The 21,620-nt window shown below is 37.2% G+C and overlaps 1 protein-coding gene across 5 annotated transcripts in view; it reads left to right on the top strand.

Moving 5' to 3' along the window:
• The window catches only part of AKR1D1 (aldo-keto reductase family 1 member D1), a 67,524-nt gene that overhangs the window by 26,827 nt on the left and 19,077 nt on the right, over positions 1–21,620 (top strand). For all 5 annotated transcript variants that reach the window (XM_058297434.2, XM_058297433.2, XM_058297431.2 and 2 more), the window contains exons 3-5: positions 80–196; positions 10,888–10,965; positions 16,165–16,287. In XM_058297434.2, the coding sequence (XP_058153417.1) occupies positions 80–196; positions 10,888–10,965; positions 16,165–16,287 (318 nt within the window). The remainder of the gene's footprint in view (positions 1–79; positions 197–10,887; positions 10,966–16,164; positions 16,288–21,620) is intronic.

Genomic DNA, 21,620 nt, shown 5'->3' on the forward strand with positions numbered 1-21,620 from the left:
AAATTGACTTGCTAAAAAAAAAGACTATGATTGTAAAATAGTGTAGACTTTAATTGTCTATCCCATTTAATTCTTTCAGCTCTGGGCTACAAATTTTGTTCCGGAGATGGTTCGTCCAACCCTGGAAAGGACACTCAAGGTCCTCCAATTAGATTATGTGGATCTTTACATCATCGAAATGCCCATGGCTCTGAAGGTGAGTTCAGATGTATAAAGGTTAGGCCTCTGTGCCTAGGCAACTGTAAATCAGCAGTGATGGGTATGAACCTAGTTCCTTATTTAGCACCACAGAATGTTATAATATTATGTTATGGTAGATCAGAATGTACTGACCCCGCCCACAAATACCCAGAAAGATCATGAATAGCTGGCTCAGATCTGGATTCCAAGATTCTCAGTCCTTAATCCAATGTAATTTCTATTATATCATGTTTCGTTTTGTTTTAAAATTTATATATATATATCATATATATCATGTTTTACAACTTTAAACTCTTCCTGTAAAACTAATGTATGGTCTCCTAATTGTTGCCCACATTTTAGCTGGCTGACATCCAGTTGTATTTTTCTTCCATTTATGGCCATGAAAACGTCCCTACTCAACATAATATAGCAATAAAATATACAGCTTAAAATGTACTCAATTTCCACTCCTTCCCAAGGGAGGCAACCAAAAGGATGTTCAGGTTTTTGGATCCAACTCCAAGGATCCACCTACTTGCATCCAGCTCCACCTAGGTGGTATCTGTTCTTCCAGCTCAAATACAACACTGCCTTGAAATTTCTCTATCGATGGACACAATGTTAATCTAGGCAACAAAAACACAACCAGTATGTAATGCTGAAGAACAGTAACTGCTTTACACTGTTATTGAGGAGAGGGGAGATTGAGAAAATTGGCCACTTACACACAGGTAAATCCTGGTCAGGAAGAGCAAGAACGCCCTGCTGTTGCAGTGGTGGGAGTTCTTTCAGGCAGTCAGCCTGGTCGCTCTCTATTCTGTTCTCGAAGTGCTTTACTTGTTGACTCTTCTCTCTGGTCATATTCAAGATGGACTCTGGGAAAGAGTCTCTTTTTGCCTTCTGTGTCATATAGATGCAGGTTTAGAAGCTTCACAATTGCCTTGGTAACCATAGGCCCTTTTTGGTCAGGTGAGATTTCATTGAAGAAAATATCTCTTAAAAGTTTGATAGGCTTTCTTTACATTTGGTCTGCTCCATGAGCTAGAAATCCTCCAGGATCACATTTCTTGTGTACCTAATCTTTGGCCTATGGGTTTCTATTCGTAAAGAGCCTCCTTGCTCTGCCCATCTGCCCAGCTCTCAGCTTAATGGATTCAATCTTGGCTCAGATTTGAGATAATGCAAACAGGGAGATGCTCCTTGTCCCAAGCCTGCATTCCATTTGATGGTTCAACTTTGTCTGGATGGCTTGAGATCTCAACTTCAGAAGGAATCTTGAGAACCAGATTTCTCCCAAAACCCAATTTTATTTCCCATTAGGTTTTTTACCTTCCTGCTTTATTCGAACTGACTTTTCCAGCTCTGCACAGCTCAGATCTAACCTTCTGCCCTCTTGAATTGCTTTCTAGAAGCAGAAGTACCTATTTTTTAGCTAGGTATCATCTTACCTCTCTACTTACAAATAGCCCAGTATCAACAAATGTGTTTATCTTTCTTAAGGACCTGGTTTAAAGCTGCAAAAATAGTCATCAAACTCTAAAAGTCAGTGTTTTTCTACTAAGACCCCAAAAGCTCCAGCTTTCATTGGCCTATTGTCTGAGTTCCAAGACTCAGCAAGGTGACAATTTAACCAGAAGTCATGCTATTGCATAACAGAAATTGTCAGTTCTCCACTGCCAAATCCACATTTTCAGGCCCACCTCTTGCAACATCCAAATATCTGTTTATGGTTCAGGACTCTTGTTATAAATGGCAGAAATATACTCAAACTGGTTTTAGCATAAAAGGGAACTGGGAATTCCAGGTACAGCTAGATCCAGAAGTTCAAAAGATATTCTGTATGCTCGTCCTTTCTCTATCTTTATGTTCTGCTTAACTTCTCAAAATTCCCTCTCCATATGATATCAGAAACACCATCGATACATCAAGCCTTCATAGGCAATATAACTTTTAAGAATTCAAAGAAAGAAAGACCACACATTAAGTCTCATGGAGAAATACTGATTAACCCTGTTTGGGTCATATGCCTATTCCTGACTAATCTTTGGTCTAAGAGCATGGATAACTGATTGGCATCTATGGCCTAGAACAGAAGCTGAGTAAGCCCACCCAAAAAGCATAGAATGAGTTCTTCTAGAGAAGAAGGGATAACAATGGTAGAAAGAAAAAATGTTAGATTTCCACATACTCATTAGTTCATTCTGATATTGTAAGAGGTTATTGAGCATAGAAGTAAGGAGCATGGACTCCAAAGTCAGACTGCCTATTTGAACCCCAGTTCTGTCACATACGAGGCAGACGACTGTGGTCAAGTTACTACCTAATCTCTTTCCACATCACGTACATGGTGCGCACTATAGTGGAAAGAGCATGAGATTTGGAGTCACAAAGAAAAGGGATTAACTTTCAACTTCATTACTTCCTAGGCTCATTACTCTTACCTTGCTGAATTTCAATTCCATTATCAGGAAAATGGAGATAATAATATCTCCACTAAGGTCTACACTTGCTCCATGAGTCACCTGTTTCCTTATCAATCATTGTGGAGGCTGTAAATCCTATATTAACAGCCCCCTTCCTCTTTGTTCTGCTGAGGGAATTTCTCCAGGATTTGTTGTCACCATATGTTTAAACACTCTTACTTCATAAGTCTCCCCAGTTCATGTTCTGTGACCTTGTCTCTGCATTTTCCTAGAAAAAGAGATTACAGAAGTTGTCTGGCATGGGTAGGCTGTGATTTCAGTCCTGGAATTAGACTCTTGGCAAACCTCCAGTTCTATTCTCTTTGCCTCGAAAGGAGCCATTGCCCAGCCTTCTACTGGATCCTTTCTGCTAGGACACTTCATTCCAGCCCAGATGCAGTACTCTTGCTTAAACTTACCTGGAATGATTAGCAATACTGTCAACACCTCATATCTATGTGACTTTTTAATAGTTTTCAAACTGATTCTATGTCCTTCACTTCATCTGAAGGCAAAGAGAGATGGTGTACTTAAGTTTCACCATCATCAAAGCCTCCCTTCACACCAGTCCATTAGTTAGATTAGAACATAGCCTCAAGGTAAAACCACTTTCCTAAAGTCACACAGTAAATAAAGAACACAAACAACTAATACCTATTAAATATGTACTAGATGAAAGATTCTGTGGTAGAAACTTCAAGCAATTAAAGATGTAAATGATATGGTCACTGTCCTCAAGGAGTTTATAATACTTCACTGGGATAAGACCAGAACACTAATGCAAGGCAAGATTTGATAAACAAGTGAAGAGGGGTTAAAATGTTTTTAGAGAGTAAGAATTGAATGTGTCAATCCTTTCCTTGCTTGGGAAAATGTCAAGAAGGAGATGGGATTTGAACTAAGACTTGAAGGCTGGATTTAGTTATTCATGAGCTCATTCCTTGCAAAAGAATTAGACAGAAAAAAGACACAGTAAAGGAAAAGTACTGTATGAGTTCAGCATCAGCATGTAGACCAATGCAACTGTAGTATAAGGTGAATGTATTAGGAGATAAGACAGTAGCGTACTTTGAGGCATTATCAGAAAAGACCATAAACTGCAGGCTAAGAAATTTGAATTGAATTCTTCAAGCTCTTAAGAGTAATTGAAGATATAGGAATATAGGAATATTAAGATCCAAATGATGTATTTGGAAGTTTATTCTGCTCTAGGCCATGGTAACATAATCAAGGAGACATGGGGACCAGTAGGCAGTCATTGCAATAACCCAGGTAAGAATCTAAGCAGCCCAATGGTCAGGACAACCATATTGCTGTGCTCCAGAATGTCCCTTTACATTGTTATAGTCTATGTAAATGGTGCCTCCTGGACCTGTGCAATACACAGTTTGTGCTGCTGTAACCAGTAGCTCTGGCTAAGGTATTGGGAATGTTTAAGAGTAAATCAAGGAAAACTTGGATAGAACGTTGCAGCTGCCAAATGTTGTCTTAAAGATGTTGAGTTTGCAACAGTGTGGAAAAACAAAGGTAAGAGATAATTTAGAAGCACTTGGAAATAAATGTTGGTGTTTGAGTTACAGTTTAAGGCTGAAGAATTACAGGTATGAGATGTATGCAGTTTGAGCTTATTTTATGAATCTCCAAAAGAGAAAGATGATATTTTTAAACTAATCTATTCCTCTGGGTGTGATACCCTTTGATTGCATTAAATTCAGTTGGGGAGGCTTTGATTAGATTACTTGATAATATAGCTGAAGGGTTTCGACTAAACTATGTCAGTAAGGCATGACTCAGGTAGAGTCTCTGCCCCTTGTTGGGTTTTACATAAACAGAGACACAGACACACAGACACAAGAAAAGGAAGCTGCCTTATTTGATTCTGCCATATGAGAGAGAGGACTGCAGGAAAAAAGAAGCCCCTGAAAGAGACAAGCCCTTTGCCCGATTGCTCACAGCTGAGCTTCAAGAGATGGTAGATTTTGGAGGGGAAGGCAGAGACCACAGCCGAGATTGGCAGGCTTCTTTCTTCACCACATGGCAACAATACCAGGATCAACAGTGGCTGACTTTGGTGAGAAAGCATCTCTACTGATGCCTGGATTTGGACATTTCATGGCCTTGGAACTTTGAGCTTTTACCCTAAATAAATCCCCATTATAAAAGCCATCAGATTCTGGTACAGATTTCACAGCCCTTTGGCAAACTAAAACAAGATGACTACCCATTCTTATTCTCTGTCCTGCCAAAAGGGATGGTCTCCTGGTAGCAATATTTCTAGCGAATGATCTTTTCTCCTCGAACCGTTGCTGCCCTATCCAGGGGTGGACACACTGGATGCACTCTAGCCCAGATTCTCTCACCCAGAAATTTGGAGTTGAGATTGATAAAGCATAAAATCAGCATCTGTGTATGAGAGCTGTGGGCAGTTGAGTTTTTCAATGTGGATTAAAAATCTGCATAGAAAGAAAATGAAGCAAGTGCACAAAGAGTGAGCTAGATAGGAAGTGAATACTAATTGCATCACTAGTGGTTTCCAATTCAAATTTCTAGTTCTTCCTGAAGACTTCCCTCATATTTCCTAAGACACTCTGCACACTAAATTTGCCTTTTTTTCTTGTATTAGTTCAAGTTAGTTTCTTCATAATTGCAGCTTAAGTGCTAATTTAATAATTTTTAAAGACCTTAGGATCTTGAAAGTAAAATAATAATAGAATATAAGATTTGAGTATTATGAAAAATTTTAGGACTAATTTTTTGTGGGAATCATGACACATTTTTTAAAGGATGAATTAAGTCCTTGCTGAGCAGTAATGGGAGTCAATGAGCATGGAATTTTAGGTGTTTAGATTATTCTTCCAACAATGCCTAACAGTGAGGAGCAGGCATGGAGGAAAGAGATAATGAGGTTATCAGGAGGAAGGGATCTGTAAAGTAGGTACAGTGCAAACCCAAAGGGAGACACTAGAGAAATATCTTAGAGTCATGATTAAAGCAATTAAAATATAGGAAAGTAAAAATTATTTAACAGAGGTCATAATAGAGGTATAGAGTCATCTCAGAACCTGTAGAGTTCCAAAATGCAAAAGGTAAGAAATATTGCAGGAGCCTGAATTAGAGTAGAAACGTGGGTCATAAGTGTTAGACAATCAAAGAGCTTAGAAGTCAGGTTCAGAAAGGGTGATTAACATGAATAACATGAATGAAGATGAGACATCAGGGAGAAAACTTTTTTCCTGTTCTCAGTGAGGTGTGAGGAAATTGAGGGGGGCAGGGATGTCCTGGCTAGAGGACAATAGGAAAAACGTTATCACCAGGGGACAGGTGAGTCTCATTAAGGTGAGGTGGTAGAGGGAAAAATGGAAAGCTTGGGTGGATTTTGTCAAATTGCTTGATTTGCAACAAGAAAATTGTTATTCTCAAGACCACACAAGGCTTCCATGCTGCCAAATCCAATAGATATTTTGTCTTCATTTTAAGAAATCTCTCTCAACACAGTCAACGACTCCCTCTTTTAAACATTTTCTTTCTGTGGCTTCTATGATGCCACGTGTGGAGCAAGTTGCTACAATGGTGCTGTTCGTGGGAACACAGATTCAGAGCACAGCAGCCTCGATGGAGAAATAACAAACTAAGCTGTAAAGCCAACAAAAGCATTTATTTGGGGTCTTAGAATTGCAATTCGGGGAGCAGAGATTCAGTTAGAAACCCAAACGGTGTCCCATTGTGGAGCTTCCGAGAAAGGGTTTTTAAAGAAAACGATTACATAAATTGTTTGTAAAGAATTATGAGCAGGCTTTCCAAATTTCCTTCAAGTGAGAGAGTTTATTGATTTCTATATCTTGTATTTATTTCATGGCATCCAGATGTCCTCAGAAACATTGTTGCCTTTGGTTTCGGTTTTGCATACCTTGGCAGTTTGTCATAGCTGAGACAGTGCACAGGAGGGACTTCCTGAGTGGTCCCTGGACTCCATTTTAAATCTCTTAGCCATAGTAACTCCATTTTGTCTTATTTCTTTTCTCAACAGAAAACTTTCAGTAAACGATCCCTTTGTGGTTTGGAATATGAGTCCAGAAAGTGCAAATCTCCCTGTCATTGACATAGCACAAAAAGTCCAAAAGAGCAGGGGAAAAAGTCCTATCATAGCTGGTCTCGAGGGAGTGACTGAAAATTGCTCCCAGTCGGGATCATTAGATGTCAGTTTGCCCCACCTCATGCTGGAGAAGAAAAACAAATCTATACTGTTTAAGTGTGGTTTTTATCTTCCTCTGGGAAAGAGGGCACTGCCACTAAGAATGCCCATTCTACTAAGTGTTTGGAACTGCTTGTTCTGGTTTCTGGGTTTAAGGTCTGGTCAGGTCTTTTCATTAGACTCAACATCTTCCCCAGGTTGTGGAATGGCACACAATAGAAAAGGAGGTGGGGGTAGCAGAAGTCCAGAGGATGGCCACATAACCTGCATTTATGACTTCCCAAAGAAGGTGGGGGTAGGTGAGGGATGGGTGATGATGGCCCCTTAACAGGTGCCTGTGATTAAGGTGAAAAGGTAGAAGGAAAATTTAGGGAAAAAATGTAAAGATAAGGAATTTTGTCAAATTGCTTGATTCCTACCAAGACAATTGCTATTATCAAGATCACCAAAGACTTCCATGCTGCCAAATCCAACAGATACTTTATCCTCACTTTACTTAATCTTTTTCAATACAGTTACCTATGCCCCCTGTTACTGTAAGCAGATACTGGCTTTTAACTGGGGGGAAATTATTAGCTTACAAGCTTATACTTTCAATGCTGAGAAAAATGTCCAAATCAAGGCATTATCAGTCAATGCTTTCTCCCCAAAGACCAGCCGCCAGAGATCATGGGCTCCTCTGTCAAACAGCTAGGCACATGGCAGCATCTGCTGGTCTTTCACTTCTCTTTCAGGTTTCATTGTTCTCAGCTTCTTGCTTCTGAGGCTTTCTCTTTCTTTGTCTGAATTTCATTATCTTATACATGACTCCAAGAAGAGGATTAAAACTTACCCTGAATAAGGTGGGTTGTGTCTTAAGTTAAGATCCTACTCAGCAAAAGATCCTACTTACAATGGGTCCGTACTCACGGGAATAGATTAACTTTAAGAACATACTTTTCTGGAGTGCATACAGCTTCAAGCTATCACGCCCTCCTTCTTTAAACATTTTCTTCTTGTGGCTTCTATGATACCATCCTTTCATGATTATTTGGCAGCTTCTTCTCCTCTGCCCAACCTCCAAAGGTTGTTGTGCCCCAATACACTATCTTTCATATTGTTGTATTATTGAGCCACACTTTCTCTATAGGAGGATTTCATCCAGTCATATAGATTTAATAGACTTTATATGTTGCTGACTTCCAAATTTTATCTGCTGCCATGACCTCTCTCTGTGCCCAAAGTTCTCTGTTCAACTGCTTACTCAAAAATGCACTTGAATGGACATTTCGACTCAAAATATCCAAAACAAAACTCTTGGTTCCTCTCAAGACAAAGTTGGTCACATCTCAAAGTCACTTGATCAAGGAGCAAAGAAACAAGAATATTTTTTATCTCTGCACCTATTTGTTATGGACTGGCCTGGGGAAGTGTAAAGTCCTGGACACATTCATGTGAGCAGACAAGTAGGTTCCAGCAACCTGAGAGCACTCCTCTACCAAAGAAATGCAGATGCTGTGTGTGGGGAGTAAAAGCAGTGTGTGCATGAAAAAGGTAATGGTATCCAAGGAGTAGGACACGTAACTGACAACAGTCTTCTAACCTTCCTCTGAACATTCACTTTTACTCCCCTGTAGTGATTTGTAGCTGTATGTATCCCTAAAAGTATGTTCTTAAACTTAATTAAAATTAATTTAATACATATCTGTGGGTGTGAACACATTATGAATTTTGGAAGAGGTTACTTCAGTTAAAGTGTGGCCCACATCAATCATGATGGATCTCAATCCTATTAATGGAGTCTGTTATGAGAAGAATGAAATTCAGACAGAGAAAGAGAGAGAAAAACACAGGAAGCATCAACCTGAAAGTCAGTGGAATCCAGAAGAGAAGGGAGAAGCTAGGAAAGGCTGCCATGTACATTGCCATGTAAGAGAGGAGCCAAGGACCAGGAATCACAGGCAGCCAGCCCCAGAATACCCAGTACTGAGGACAAAAGCATCAATTTGATTCGGTCTTGATTTAGACTTTCTCCCAGTCTCAAAACCATGAGCTAAAAATTCCCCATTGTTTAAGCCAACCCATTGCAAGGCATTTGCTAGAGCAGGCAAGGATACTAAAACATTCCCTAAAAAGCTATCCTCCACAAAGTAGCACTGATGATCTTTTTAAAAGCACAAATCAAATATGCCACTTCCCTACTTAAAGATTTCCAGTGACTTCTCATTGTTTTGGAGTGAAATACCAGGTGTTTACTATGGACAACAAGGCCCTGCATGATCTGGTCCTTGCCTATCTCTTTTACCTCACCTCTGGCCCTTAATCCTGCCAAGCTCATTCCTGCTTTATGGTCTTTACACTTACTGTTTCTTCTGCCTAAACGGTTCTCCCCCCTAAATCCTTCTATGGCTGGCTTCATCTCATCTGTCAGAACCCAGTTCCACTGTCATGTTACCAAGGAGGCCTTCCCTAAATATCCTACCCAAAGCAGCCTCCTCCAGTCTTTCTCTATCACATAGTTAGCCTTTTAAAGCAATTATTACTATCTGAAATTATCTTAATTATTTGTTTTCTTACCTTGTTCATTATTACCTACGTCTCCACTAGAATTATTACCTAATCTTCATTGGAAGATGAGTATTGGCTATCTTATCCAACACAAAACCCTTAACAATTCCTGGTACATAATAGATAGTTGATAGGGAGATACAAGAATAAACTGAATGGGTGGAGAATGCAATCAGAAGAAGGAGGTTTCAGGGATAGGATTTGAAAATGATGGTGATGAAGCATGAGTTTCAGAAACAGTCTGAAGGCTTATGTTAGTGGCCAGAAGAAAATCTAATAATGGAGAAGGAAAGATAGTTGATCAAACTCAACATTATAAATAGAAATTTGGCCTTGTGGTACATAAGTAGGTTAAAGTGCCTATAGAAGAAAGTAGTAGGATAAAAATATGAACTATAACCCTTGGTGGAATATAGACATAGCAAAGATGAATCCTGATCAGTGTCACCAGTGTAAGATAGCTCATTACCAAAAAGCAAGGGCTTATGGGATGAGTTAAGGATGGTATTTACTAAAATAAGTGTTCTTGTCCTTAGATTTGGGTGCCCATTTAGAAATAAATTCAGGACAATTTTATTTTGTAAAATTTCTGGACACTTTTTAGGTTCCCATATATGTCAGGTTGGTTAATAATATCCTTGTGTTCCTCCTTACTGCAAATAATAAAATAAAATAAAATAAAATTTTCCTGCAAATAGATAGGTCCCTGTTTTTAGATATACCAAAAGCAGAGAAATATGAAAGATAATATTCCATACCAGAGTAAGTTTTAATTGGGAGAGGGTCGATGAAAAACTGAAGAAGTTGGCTCTCAGATAATGTGTGGAGTGGAAAAAGGATGCTGAACTCTTGGAACCAAAAAGGGAAAGAAAAGAATCAGAGGACAGGTTTATCAGGACTGAGAAACACTATATATGTGTTTCCCTTATACTTAGCGAGCATTTCATTCATCAACTAGCCAAACTTAGCCAAACAATTTCTTCTGCCTCTTAGTGATCATCTTTGGTATCTTGTGAGAGTAAGTAATTTACTGTCCTCAACTTTGACAAGGATCAACATTTAAAATACCCAGACTGAAAGTTCTAATTCTCAACCATTCTTCTTTTTTTGGTAAGAGTAATTTTGTAAGAGAGAACTTCATGGTTTAATAACAATTTGTCAATAAAGAGAGGAAAAATTTGTTCATCCCAAAATTAATACCACAGTGAAATAATGAGACTTTGTCATCTGTGTTGGACAAATGAAAGAATTTTGGACAGTCCCACAAAGGGAACATTATAAATAAATAAATATTTACTTATTTATTTTTTATAAATAAATATTTATTTATAAATATTTATAAATATTATTTATTTTCATATAACTTATTATATAATTATATTAACATATAACAAAAGTAAACTTGAATTGCTTTCCTGGGATCTGGCTATACTGATAACTCAAATTCCATATTTATAACTCCCAGATATAAATAAAATTTATTACACCATTTTTTTTTTGAAGCCTGGAGATGTAATCTATCCTAGAGATGAGAATGGCAAATGGTTGTATCACGAGTCAAATCTGTGTGACATTTGGGAGGTAAGTTCAAATTGGCCTTATATTTTAAAAGACTACATTTTTAAAAATTGTGATATGATTAATCCTTTCAAATTTATGAAGAGATGCAGCCCTTACTCCCACTGGGAATAAATAGACAGGTAGAAATAGTGCATGTGTGTGACAGCTCCATTTCTGGATATTTAATAATTACTGATTTAGTTTTGTTGGAAGAGTAGAAATCCAAGGAAAGGGGACAGTGCTGGAAGGAAAAAAAGTAATCAGTATAACAGTGAGTACAAAAAGTAAAAATGAGATATATTCACAAATTAAAAAAGAATTTCTCAACTTGAATTTTATAAAAACAATCTGATATTGAAAAGAAACAAACTTAAAACAAAATGATATAATAAAAGATGAAAAGTAATTCTTGTTCCATTTCTGACCAAGCTGCTGAACTAGCATGATTTCTAACTCCTTCCCCAAGATCATAAAAGTGGAAAAATTAAGAAAAAAATAAGGAAATCCCTGAGATCCTGGGGATAGGGGTTTATTTATAAGTTATTGTGGCAGCTATGACCTAGAATAGAAGACAGTCTAACAAGCAGCGAGAGGGTAATATAGGAGGGAAACTTCTAGGGTACTTTTTGCTCTTTCTTTTCTCTGCCAAAACTTTGGGACAAACATTGTCTGCTCCACATATGCAGAAACTTAGAACTCTTATCCAGGTATCATCAGGAGTCATATCATAGCAGCACTGAAATCCTGAACATGTTAAAAGCTGAGAAAATCACAAATTACTAAGTGACCTCTGGCAATTGCTTCCCCACTTCAAACTCCAAAGGCTGGGAAATTATACTCTTTATTGAGGATTACTTCCCTAATACAGTTCCCTCCTGGAGGTAACAATTGATAATTCAAGTAGTAAAATTGTTTTGAAGAGTTAGCATGTATTAACTGTTTCCTTGTGGCTGGCACTCTCTACCCAAGAGACCAAACACCCCATTCCTAAGCTTACTGAAGGTTGGGAACCTGGCTTTCCCCTCTACGGGACTGCCTTTCAGATATCCAAAATCCTCAGGGGAAAAGGAGTTCACATCCCAAAATAACAAGGGGTTTGTTCCCCAAGAAAGCAACATATCTCAATTACAGGCCCCAACATGAACAGAACAGAGTTCTATAAACTTCTAAATTATCCAAATAATATGTTAAAGGAGATAAGAAAAGATATTAGGTATGTTAAATAAGAATGATAAAATATTTTTAAATAAACAAGCAAAAATAATAATTAGGAAAAATAAATAATATGATACAATAGATGGGATAAATAATAGAATGGATATAACTGAGGAAATATTTTCAAATTGAAAGACCAAATCAGAATGAGGAAATTCCCCAGTATGTAGAAAGAAAGGACAAGAAAATTTCAGGCCCAGAAAGATTCCTTGGTGCCTTTTACCAAGCATGAAAGAAAAAAATAGCACCAATTCTAAGTTGTTCTTCCCCAAATATAGGTGATGACTTCCCAACTCATTTTATGAAGTCAGTATTACATGGATTCCAAAATGATACTAAAGCATTACCGTAAGGATACTACATGCTGAAATTCTTCGTTTTAAAAAGATGCAAAAAATTTTTGAAAAAATGTTTAGCAAAATGGGGTCTATTCCAGTAATTAAAGGTTGGTTTAACTTTAAAAAAGAAAAGCAAATCATGTAATTCTCCATATTTATAGACTAAAAATATAAAAGCATATGCATCAACAAATGCAGACATGGAATTTAACAAAATCCAACATCCATTCATGATAAAAACACTCAGAAAACTAGGAACAGAAGATAGCTTTCTCAACCTGATAAAGGGCATCTAAGAAAAATCTTTATCATTTTTAATGGTGAAATACTGAATGCACCCTCCTGCCCCGCCCCCCCCCCCCAAGACTGGAATGAGATGAAGATGCCAACTCTCACTATTCTGTTCAGCATTGTATTGGAAGCCCTAGCCCATGCCATAAGGTATAGTAAAGAAATTAAAGTGAAATTGATTGGAAAGGAAGAAGTAATCCTTTCTTTCAGATGACATTATTATCTATATGGAAAACCCTAAGGAATTTAAAAAATGGGGTAATAGAGGGAAGGGGATATGGCTCAAGTGATAAAGTCTCCACCTACCATATGGGAGGACCCAGGTTCAATCCCTGGGGCCTCCTGGTGAAAAAAAAAAAAAAAGAAGAGAAAGCATGCCTGCATGGCAAGCCAGTGCCTGCATGGCAAGCCTAGTGCCTGTGCTGCAAGCTGAGTGCTCATGTGGTGAGCCAAGTGCCCATGTGAGTGCCCATGTGGCCAGCCAAGTGCTCGTGTGGCGAACTGAGTGCCTGCATGGTGTGCCAAATGCCCACGCAAGTACCTGTGTGGCGAACTGAGTGCCCACATGAGTGCCTGTGTGGTGTGTCAGTGTCTGCATGGCAAGCCAGTACTCTGTGCAGTGAGCTGAGTGCCCATGCGAGTGCCCACATGGTGAGTCGAGTGCCCACACAGCAAGCCAGTGCCTGCATGGCAAACCAAGTGCCCATGCAGCAAGTCGAGTGCCCACGTGGTAAACCAGTGAGTTCAAGTGAGTCATGCAGCAAGATGATGATACAACGAAAGAGAGGCAAAGGGGAGAGTCAAGGTGAAGCACAGCAGAGACCGGGAACTGAGGTGGCACAATTGACAGTGAACCTCTCTCCACATGAGAGGTTCCCAGGATTGGATCCTGGTGAATCCTAGAGGAAAAAGATGAGAAGAGAAGGCAAAAAGAGAAAGAGATACAGAAAATTACACAGCAAAGGGACACAGACAGCAAAAGCAGCAGGGTGGGGGAGAGAGAGGGGAAGAAAAAAATAAGGTAATAGAGTTTAACAGTGTAAAACACAAGGTTGATTTACAAAAATCTATTTTATTTCTATGTACTGGCAGGTTGGTTTTTTTTTAAGAAAAACAACATCTTTTACAATAACATCAAAATATTAAATATTTGGGGATATGTTTAAGAAAATCTGTGTAAGATCCTTACAGTAAAAACTGTAGCATATGGTTCAGAGAAATCAAAGACCTAAATAAATGGACAGATATACCATGTCCATGGATTAGAAAATTCAATATGATTACGATGCAAATTTTTCCTGAACTGATCTATAGATTCAATGCAATCCCAAAGAAAATCCCAATAGAAATGAAAAGCTGATTCTAAAATGTATCTAGAAGTGCAATGACCTAGAAAAGGCAAAATAACTTTGAAAAAGGAAAATAAATTTGAAGGGCTTACATTTCAAGGATTATTCTATAACTACAGTAAGCAAGACAGTGGCTATTGGCATAAAGAAAGATATATAAATTAATAAAACAGAAAAGGGTGTGTTGAAATAGACCCAGGCATGTATGGTCAACTGATTTTCAACCAAATTTCCAAGGCCATTCAATGAGGAATTTTCAGTGGTGCACTGGAACCAGTTCACACTAATTTGCAAGAACTGATTGTGCATCTCTTCCTAACTTCACATTCAATGATATCATATTTTTAGCTTGAATTTGGCCTCGTGTGAATATTACACTGTAGAAATTAACAAACACTATAAATTAGGGCTTTTTGTCTTTTGCTGGAAATCTGATTGTAGAATATTTACCAGCACACCACTGGATGTGTTCATGATCTTGATTATGATGATTTCACAGGTGTATATTTATATCAAAATTCATCAAAATGTACAACTTTAAATATGTATAGTTTATTGTACATCATTTATTACAATTCAATAAGTTATAAAAAATAAAATAAAAAATTTCCAGAGAGAAAGAACTGATCACATATATGTGATTGGCAACAGTTTTATTTTGTTCTATTGGTGTTATCATCAGCAACATTGGATGCAAAAAGAAATAGAATAGTATTTTCAAAGTATTGAAGAAAAATAACATTGACCTTGAACTTTTTATACAGTTAAACTGTAAGGCAAAAATGGAACATGATAAAAATATTTTCAGATATATATAAACTGCTCAGAAGTTTTGCCACATAAAGACCCGAAATGAAAACCTTTGAGGATGGTGAACTTGAACATGAAGAGCTGAAAAGCTAAATTTAAGAGATGCTCCAAGAAATGTATAAAGTGAAAGTTATTAAATCAAACTTGATAAAGTTTATTGTTATCTCTAAAAATATCTAAGATCAAAGTAAAAGAGGAAAATATACCCTAGAATTAGAATTTAATCTAGAATTAGAATTTCTATACTATTAACATCATAGATGTTATGGGAAAGACCAAGAAATGTGTGAGTATGATAAGTTCTTGTCTTTATTAGGGAGAAGTTATAGATATAAACTTTTTAAAAGTAATAAAGAATTAAAAAGGAACATGGAAAAAGTGGGATGAACTGAAATAAATTAAGATGGTAGAAACAGTCCAAATATATTTATAGACACAAGAAATGTAAACAAACTAAATTCACCTACTACAAAACAAATATTGGCAAATTAAATAATAGACATAAACATAAGGACTTTTGAAAATTAAAACTTTAAAGATGGGAAAAATCAGTTAAATACTTACCAGGAAAAAAGTTGCTATAGATATATTTTCTATCAGTTAACATAGACTTAAAAATCAACAGCCTGATTAAGGGTGAAAAGGGTCACCACAGCATGATAAAAGATTAAATTTACCAAGAATATATAGCAATTTTAAACATATGTACCAAATATATCTATGAAATATATAAAGCAAAAATTAATAGAACGACAGGAAGACATTAATAAATCCACCATTATAGTGGGCGATTTCTAACATATTCCTTTCAATTACTGGGGAGCCAGGAAAAGCTAGACAAGCTAGAGAGACAGATGGATAGGTTGGTAGGTAAAGATAGTTTTGCGATATACATTTTTCCCTCCCAAGCAGAACATTTATAAAAACTGACCAGGTAACTATGGCATAAAGAAAGCCTCAACAAATTTAAAGAAGATAATTATTAATTTGCTGGTATTTATTGTGAAAATACAGGGGAAGATATGGTATACAATATTTCCCAAAATCATTCAGCCTCAGAATTCCTGCCCCTCTCCTTTTCTTTTTCCTTCAGAGAATGCCTATGAACATACCCAAGAACTTTACTTTTTAAAGAATTTACAGTCGCCTTTATAAATATTCTTCATTTTTGCTTCTTTTGAGGCTTCTTTTTTGACCTATTGGTATTTTCTCCACAGGCTTTGGAAGCTTGCAAAGATGCCAGCTTGGTGAAATCCATTGGGGTGTCCAATTTTAACCGCAGGCAGTTGGAACTCATTCTAAACAAACCAGGACTCAAATATAAACCTGTCTGCAACCAGGTATAGCTTGACTGCTTCCATTTGGGGAAAATTTCCAATAATTACTTAGAAAGAACACTGGGCTGAGAGTCAGGAAATCTTGCGGTGATTCCACATATGTGGAATATATATCTAGTCATAAAACTCTGAGCATTTGAATTCTCTTAATTTATATCTCTTGAGAAAAAAAGACTTGAAATTGCAAATCCAGGCAAAAGTAACCAAAAAAAAAGGAAGATAAACAATTTTTGAAGGAGAATTAGATATACCAGCTATTAATACATATTATAGAGTACTTAAAGTAAATTTAATGCAAGAATCAACATGCAAATAAATGAAAAATGAAAAAAAATCTTAGAAGCAGGCCAAAGTATAATTTAAAACTTTATGTAAAATAATATGGCACAAGCTAATGGCAAAGGGATGGATTTCTCAGAAAAATGGTATGGGATAAAATAGTTGTTTGGAGACAAATATAGATCTTTGCCTCATATCTGATTCCAATATGAATGTCCCTTTGATTAGGAGTTAAAGAAAAAAAAGAAGAAACCTTTCTTAAAATACTACAAAAGAATTTGAGTTTTCTGGAGCTATTTATAGAAAAAGAAGCCATGAAAAAAATTATAAACATAAATCTGATATTCAAATGATTCATGAATCATTTTTGAGGAAAAGGAAAATGGCTCTGATATTTAGAGAAAAAATCAGGGAACAAAATGCAGTATGAATGCAATTATTTATTTTTGTGTGCGTAGGAAAAAAGGCTAGGAGGAAGTATATCAATGTGCTAACCTTTATTATCTCTGGGTTGTGAATTTACAAGTGAATTTTGTTTTCTTCTTTATGCTTCTCTGTATTTGTCAAATCCTCTGCTGTGAGAATATATACCTTTATAATCACAGCAAAACATCATTATCCATCTGGTTAAATGGGGATAATGATGGCCTTTTTGCCCTACTTCATAAAACGTTATGAGCTAGCCTAAAAGAATGATCCTAGATTGGGTAAATTTTCAACTTTTGGATTATGGTCAGCTTGTTCATTTGATTGTTTTTAATAATTTAGGAGAGGCAGCTCTGAAGTCATAATGGAATGAATTATTTATCCACATCCTGTTAAGAACTTATGGTTAAAATAGAAATACTGTTATATTTAGATGTACCACTTTTGAATTGACACCCATGCTAACACTACCACATGCCCTCAGGGACAGAACATAACAACCACCTTTGACCTTCTGACTGATCTCAGTCCAGCATTTCATTCCTGCTGTATTTCTCACTAGCACTTCTCCTTCCTGCATACTTAGAACACTCTCTTGTTATAAAAATGATGAAATGACAAGCAGGGATGGGTTCTTCTTATAAATACACAGAGAATAATGGTGATTTTTTTTTCACTTCAGAATGAAAGCCAGAGTAAAAGTTTGACAGTCCTCCTCATGTCAAGGAGATAACCTTATCTATTTGCACAAGAGTATTGATCATCTTATGAAATATACTCTTCAGGTGAAGCAAGACATGTTGAAGGATTATAAACTGAGCCCATTTATGCGCTCAGTGACATCTGAAAGCAGAGTATACCAATATTCTAGAGATGGCACAGATCAAAGTGCAATTCTACCTGCTGCCAGCACTGGTTAGGGCCACCTCTACTCCACAAATACAAAAAGAGCCCTGTACACAAGCAGCTTCCAATGTTACTACCCACTAACACTATTAACATGTGTGAACAATACACAGAATGGACACATTTAATGTGCAAGGGATATATACCTGAAGGCCTTGCCTAATTCAAAATTCACATGTTTCAAAACTAATTGTCCCATAGGAATAAATATAAAGTAAAATCTGCATTTTTTCCATATTTTGATGATCGACTTCATGACCAAATTCACATAGAATGTGACCTCACTCTATGTTTATGCTCAGAGCTTCAGAGTTCCAAGATTTCTTAGTATTGCCTATGACATCCATCTTTAGCAATTTGTGTCTCCAGGCTCCACTCTATGGTTTACTCTTTATCTGCAAGCTTTCCTGACAGGCTTAAAAATTATGGCAACTTGTCCTGCAGCATTTCCTCAGCCTAATTCAAAGAAGACTATGGATTTATATTAAGCCCTTTAACCTCATAGAAAGTTTAACAACTAACTGATATGCTGTTGGATATTGAAAAAGTTCAACTTTCAATGACTATATTCCTTAGGGTGAATCACCTTTGCTTTGACTTAGAACTCATAAAGCAATGATTTTCCCAAATTGACTTTCTTATTGAAACAGTAATTTGTTAACCAGCCAACCTAATGAAAAAAGAATTAATATTTACTGAGAATTCATTAAGTTAAGCAATTCTCATGTATTTTCTCATTCAGGCCACTAAAATTCAATGATGTAGGAAGTTTTATTTTCTCTGTTTTATAGATATTGAAACTAAGGGTTAGAGTCAGTGATCGAATAACTTGTCTAAGATCTCACCACTAAGAAACAGCAAGGCCAGGGCTTGCACTCATTCCTATCTGATTTCAAAGACCTTGTTCTTAACTATTAGACTATGTTATAAATTAATAAACAGGCTTTCTGGTTTATAAATCATTATTTTATGCATTTAGCTGGAGTAATTCTATTACATTTGGTCTTAATCTGCCCTGTTGAGGATGTTTATTGCCATCAATTTTTCCCCTTCAGGAGCACTGCAATCTTGTAGGCTCCAAAGTAATGCACAGACAGCACAGAGCCAGAGTCTTAGGAAACATCACTATTTCCAGGGTGTCATCCCAGGCACATCGTGGGAATAGGTTCTAGCACACTTCACGCTTAGCTCAAAGGAATAAACTTTTCCTGAGGCTTCTATGTGACAGTCCCTTTTCCACATGTTCCCCTTCTACTCCATCCCTCTCCATCAATATATTAATCTACATCCATTAAGTAAAAGGACCAAAAGAGATAGAGTGTGGTAAAGGAAAGGGCAATTATTAGTAGACTTTTCAGGAGTACTGAAGAAAACGGAACATCAAATTTGGCCTGAATTGCCTGGTTTGGAGAGGGTGTGTGTGGTAGAGAAAGCATGTTAAGTTACATAAGGTTTCGGATGGGAGGTTGGGAGGGGGAGAAGAAAGAGAGGGAGGAAGGAAGGGTTTTCAAAGTCTTCAAAGGTTTTTCCTTGCCCAATTCACTAAGCTTAACTCACATATGTCTTGGGACATAGAACTCAATTTATATTTGTTGAATGACTTAATTAATGAAGTGAAATTCAGCATGGGATTTTACAGAAACAAGAGGGGGTTAATGGGAAAAGGGCTTTTGTCATTTTCCTTCGGGGGTTCTACTCAGCTTCTTAACTTCACCATGTGAAATTTTTGCATATAAATCTACAGCATTACCAGTCAGTGTTATAAAAGCCCCAGATACATCAAGATACTGCCTTGACAAGTTATAACAATCCTACATAGCAAACAAGAGAAAAGTAAAGGTCGTATCTCAACTGGCCTATTCACAAAGGGTCATCATCAGCCCCTAGAAAGAAAGAAGGCAAGTGTGCTTAGACACTCTTCTACTTGGAAACAAAGAATTTCCATGGCTATGATGCTTCTTAGCCAAGGCCATGTGACATCAAAGATACCATCACAACTTCCACTTTAAACTGGGTATCTGGTTCAGCCTAATCAAACCAGGGCCATTCCCTGGCCTGAAATGACCCCACCAAGCTGCAGCCTCTGTGAAGCCCAGTCTATGACAGTTTGTAACATCAGTGATATTTCCTAAGATTCTGCATCTGTCCTCACTGTATATTTACTATTTTCATTAATTCGACAAATGTTACTCTAACATCGGCCTTATGACAAGGCACTTTCCTAGGCTCTAGGGATATAGAAGTGACCAAAGACAGATAATAGTCCTTGCTCTCATGAAGCTACATATCTAGTGCGGGGCAGACATTGTTCAATCAAAAAAACTATTTGTAATTAGAAACTGAGATAAATGCTATGAAAAGACGGAACAGGGAGTGGCTGTAGCTTAGTGTTTGAGTACGTGCTTCCCATGTGCAAGGTTCTGGGTTAAATCCCCAGTACCTCCTTAAAATAGGAGGGGAGGAAGGAAGGAAAGAATGAAAAGGAAGGAAAGGGAGGGAGGGAGGAAGGAAGAAAGGCAGTTCTCTGAGTTCATAAGTACTTCAACCATATTAGTTTAAACCACTCCCACCCCAGGATTTTCTACACCAAGTTTCTCTTTTGTGCCCTAGAATTTTATCTAAGAACTATCTAGGCAAAGCTCACTTTTATATTAATTCAAAAGCCTTTGTTGAGTACATTTTTCTAGTATATTGTCCAGTACAACTCTCTGTAAAGTCCCAAATCACCCCTGAGATGGCTCCCTTGTTTGTTTGCTCATTGTTTTTGCTCATTGTCTGCTTGTTGTTTGTTTGTCTTCTTTAGGAGGTACTGGGAACCAAACCTGGAACCTCCCATGTGGGAGGCAGGTACCCAACTAACTTCCTGAGACATATCTGCTTTCCCTATTTTAAATTTTATTAGGCTTTTTATTTGTAACTTTTGCTGCAAACCAAATAAAATCCTTTCTCAAAGGGTATGTTATAAAAAAGCCCAATATATGTACTTAAATAAAAATACACACACATACATACATATATATATACTTAATAAGTGTGTGTGAGTAAGTGGTATGTTTGGAGCAGGCAAGCAGCCTTTAATTAAAGAATTCATATTTCCTGTAAGCATGAAGTGACATGATAAAATCTGTGGTTTGGAAAGGTTGCCTGACCAATAATACACAAGATGAAAATTTTAAAAGAGACTGAAGGTGAGGCTGGGGTTGGAGAGGGTAAAGGAAAGAAACACTAATAGCATGGTCTCTACACTCTAGAAATTGACCAGTCAAATATTCAGTACTCTAGACTGTGAAAATAATAATTAAACACTTAGAATATTTCATTAAACCTTAGTTTAATTTAATTAAAAAGAAAAGAAAAGCATGGATCAAAACCTACCTTAGTTGATGTTTTAGTTTGCCTCTTGCCTGCTGATACAAAGTACCAGAAATGTGTTGTCTTTTTTTTTTTAGGTGCTGAGGGATTGGGAATTGAATCCTAGAACTTGTACGTGGGAAACTGGCTTTCAACCACTGAGCCACATTGGCTTTCCTGAGTTGGTTCATTTGTCCGTTTCCCTTGTTGTTTGTTATTGTTTATCAGGAACTGAATCTGGGACCTCCGATGTTGGAGGTGGGCATTCAACTGTTTGAGCCTCATTCACTCCCCTGTGTTGGCTTTTATAATGGGGATTTATTTGGGATAAAAGCTTACATTTCCAAGGCTGTGAAATGTGCAGATCAAGGCAA

The sequence above is a fragment of the Dasypus novemcinctus genome, chromosome 5 (genome assembly GCF_030445035.2).
Source record: "Dasypus novemcinctus isolate mDasNov1 chromosome 5, mDasNov1.1.hap2, whole genome shotgun sequence".
Classification (NCBI taxonomy): domain Eukaryota; kingdom Metazoa; phylum Chordata; class Mammalia; order Cingulata; family Dasypodidae; genus Dasypus; species Dasypus novemcinctus.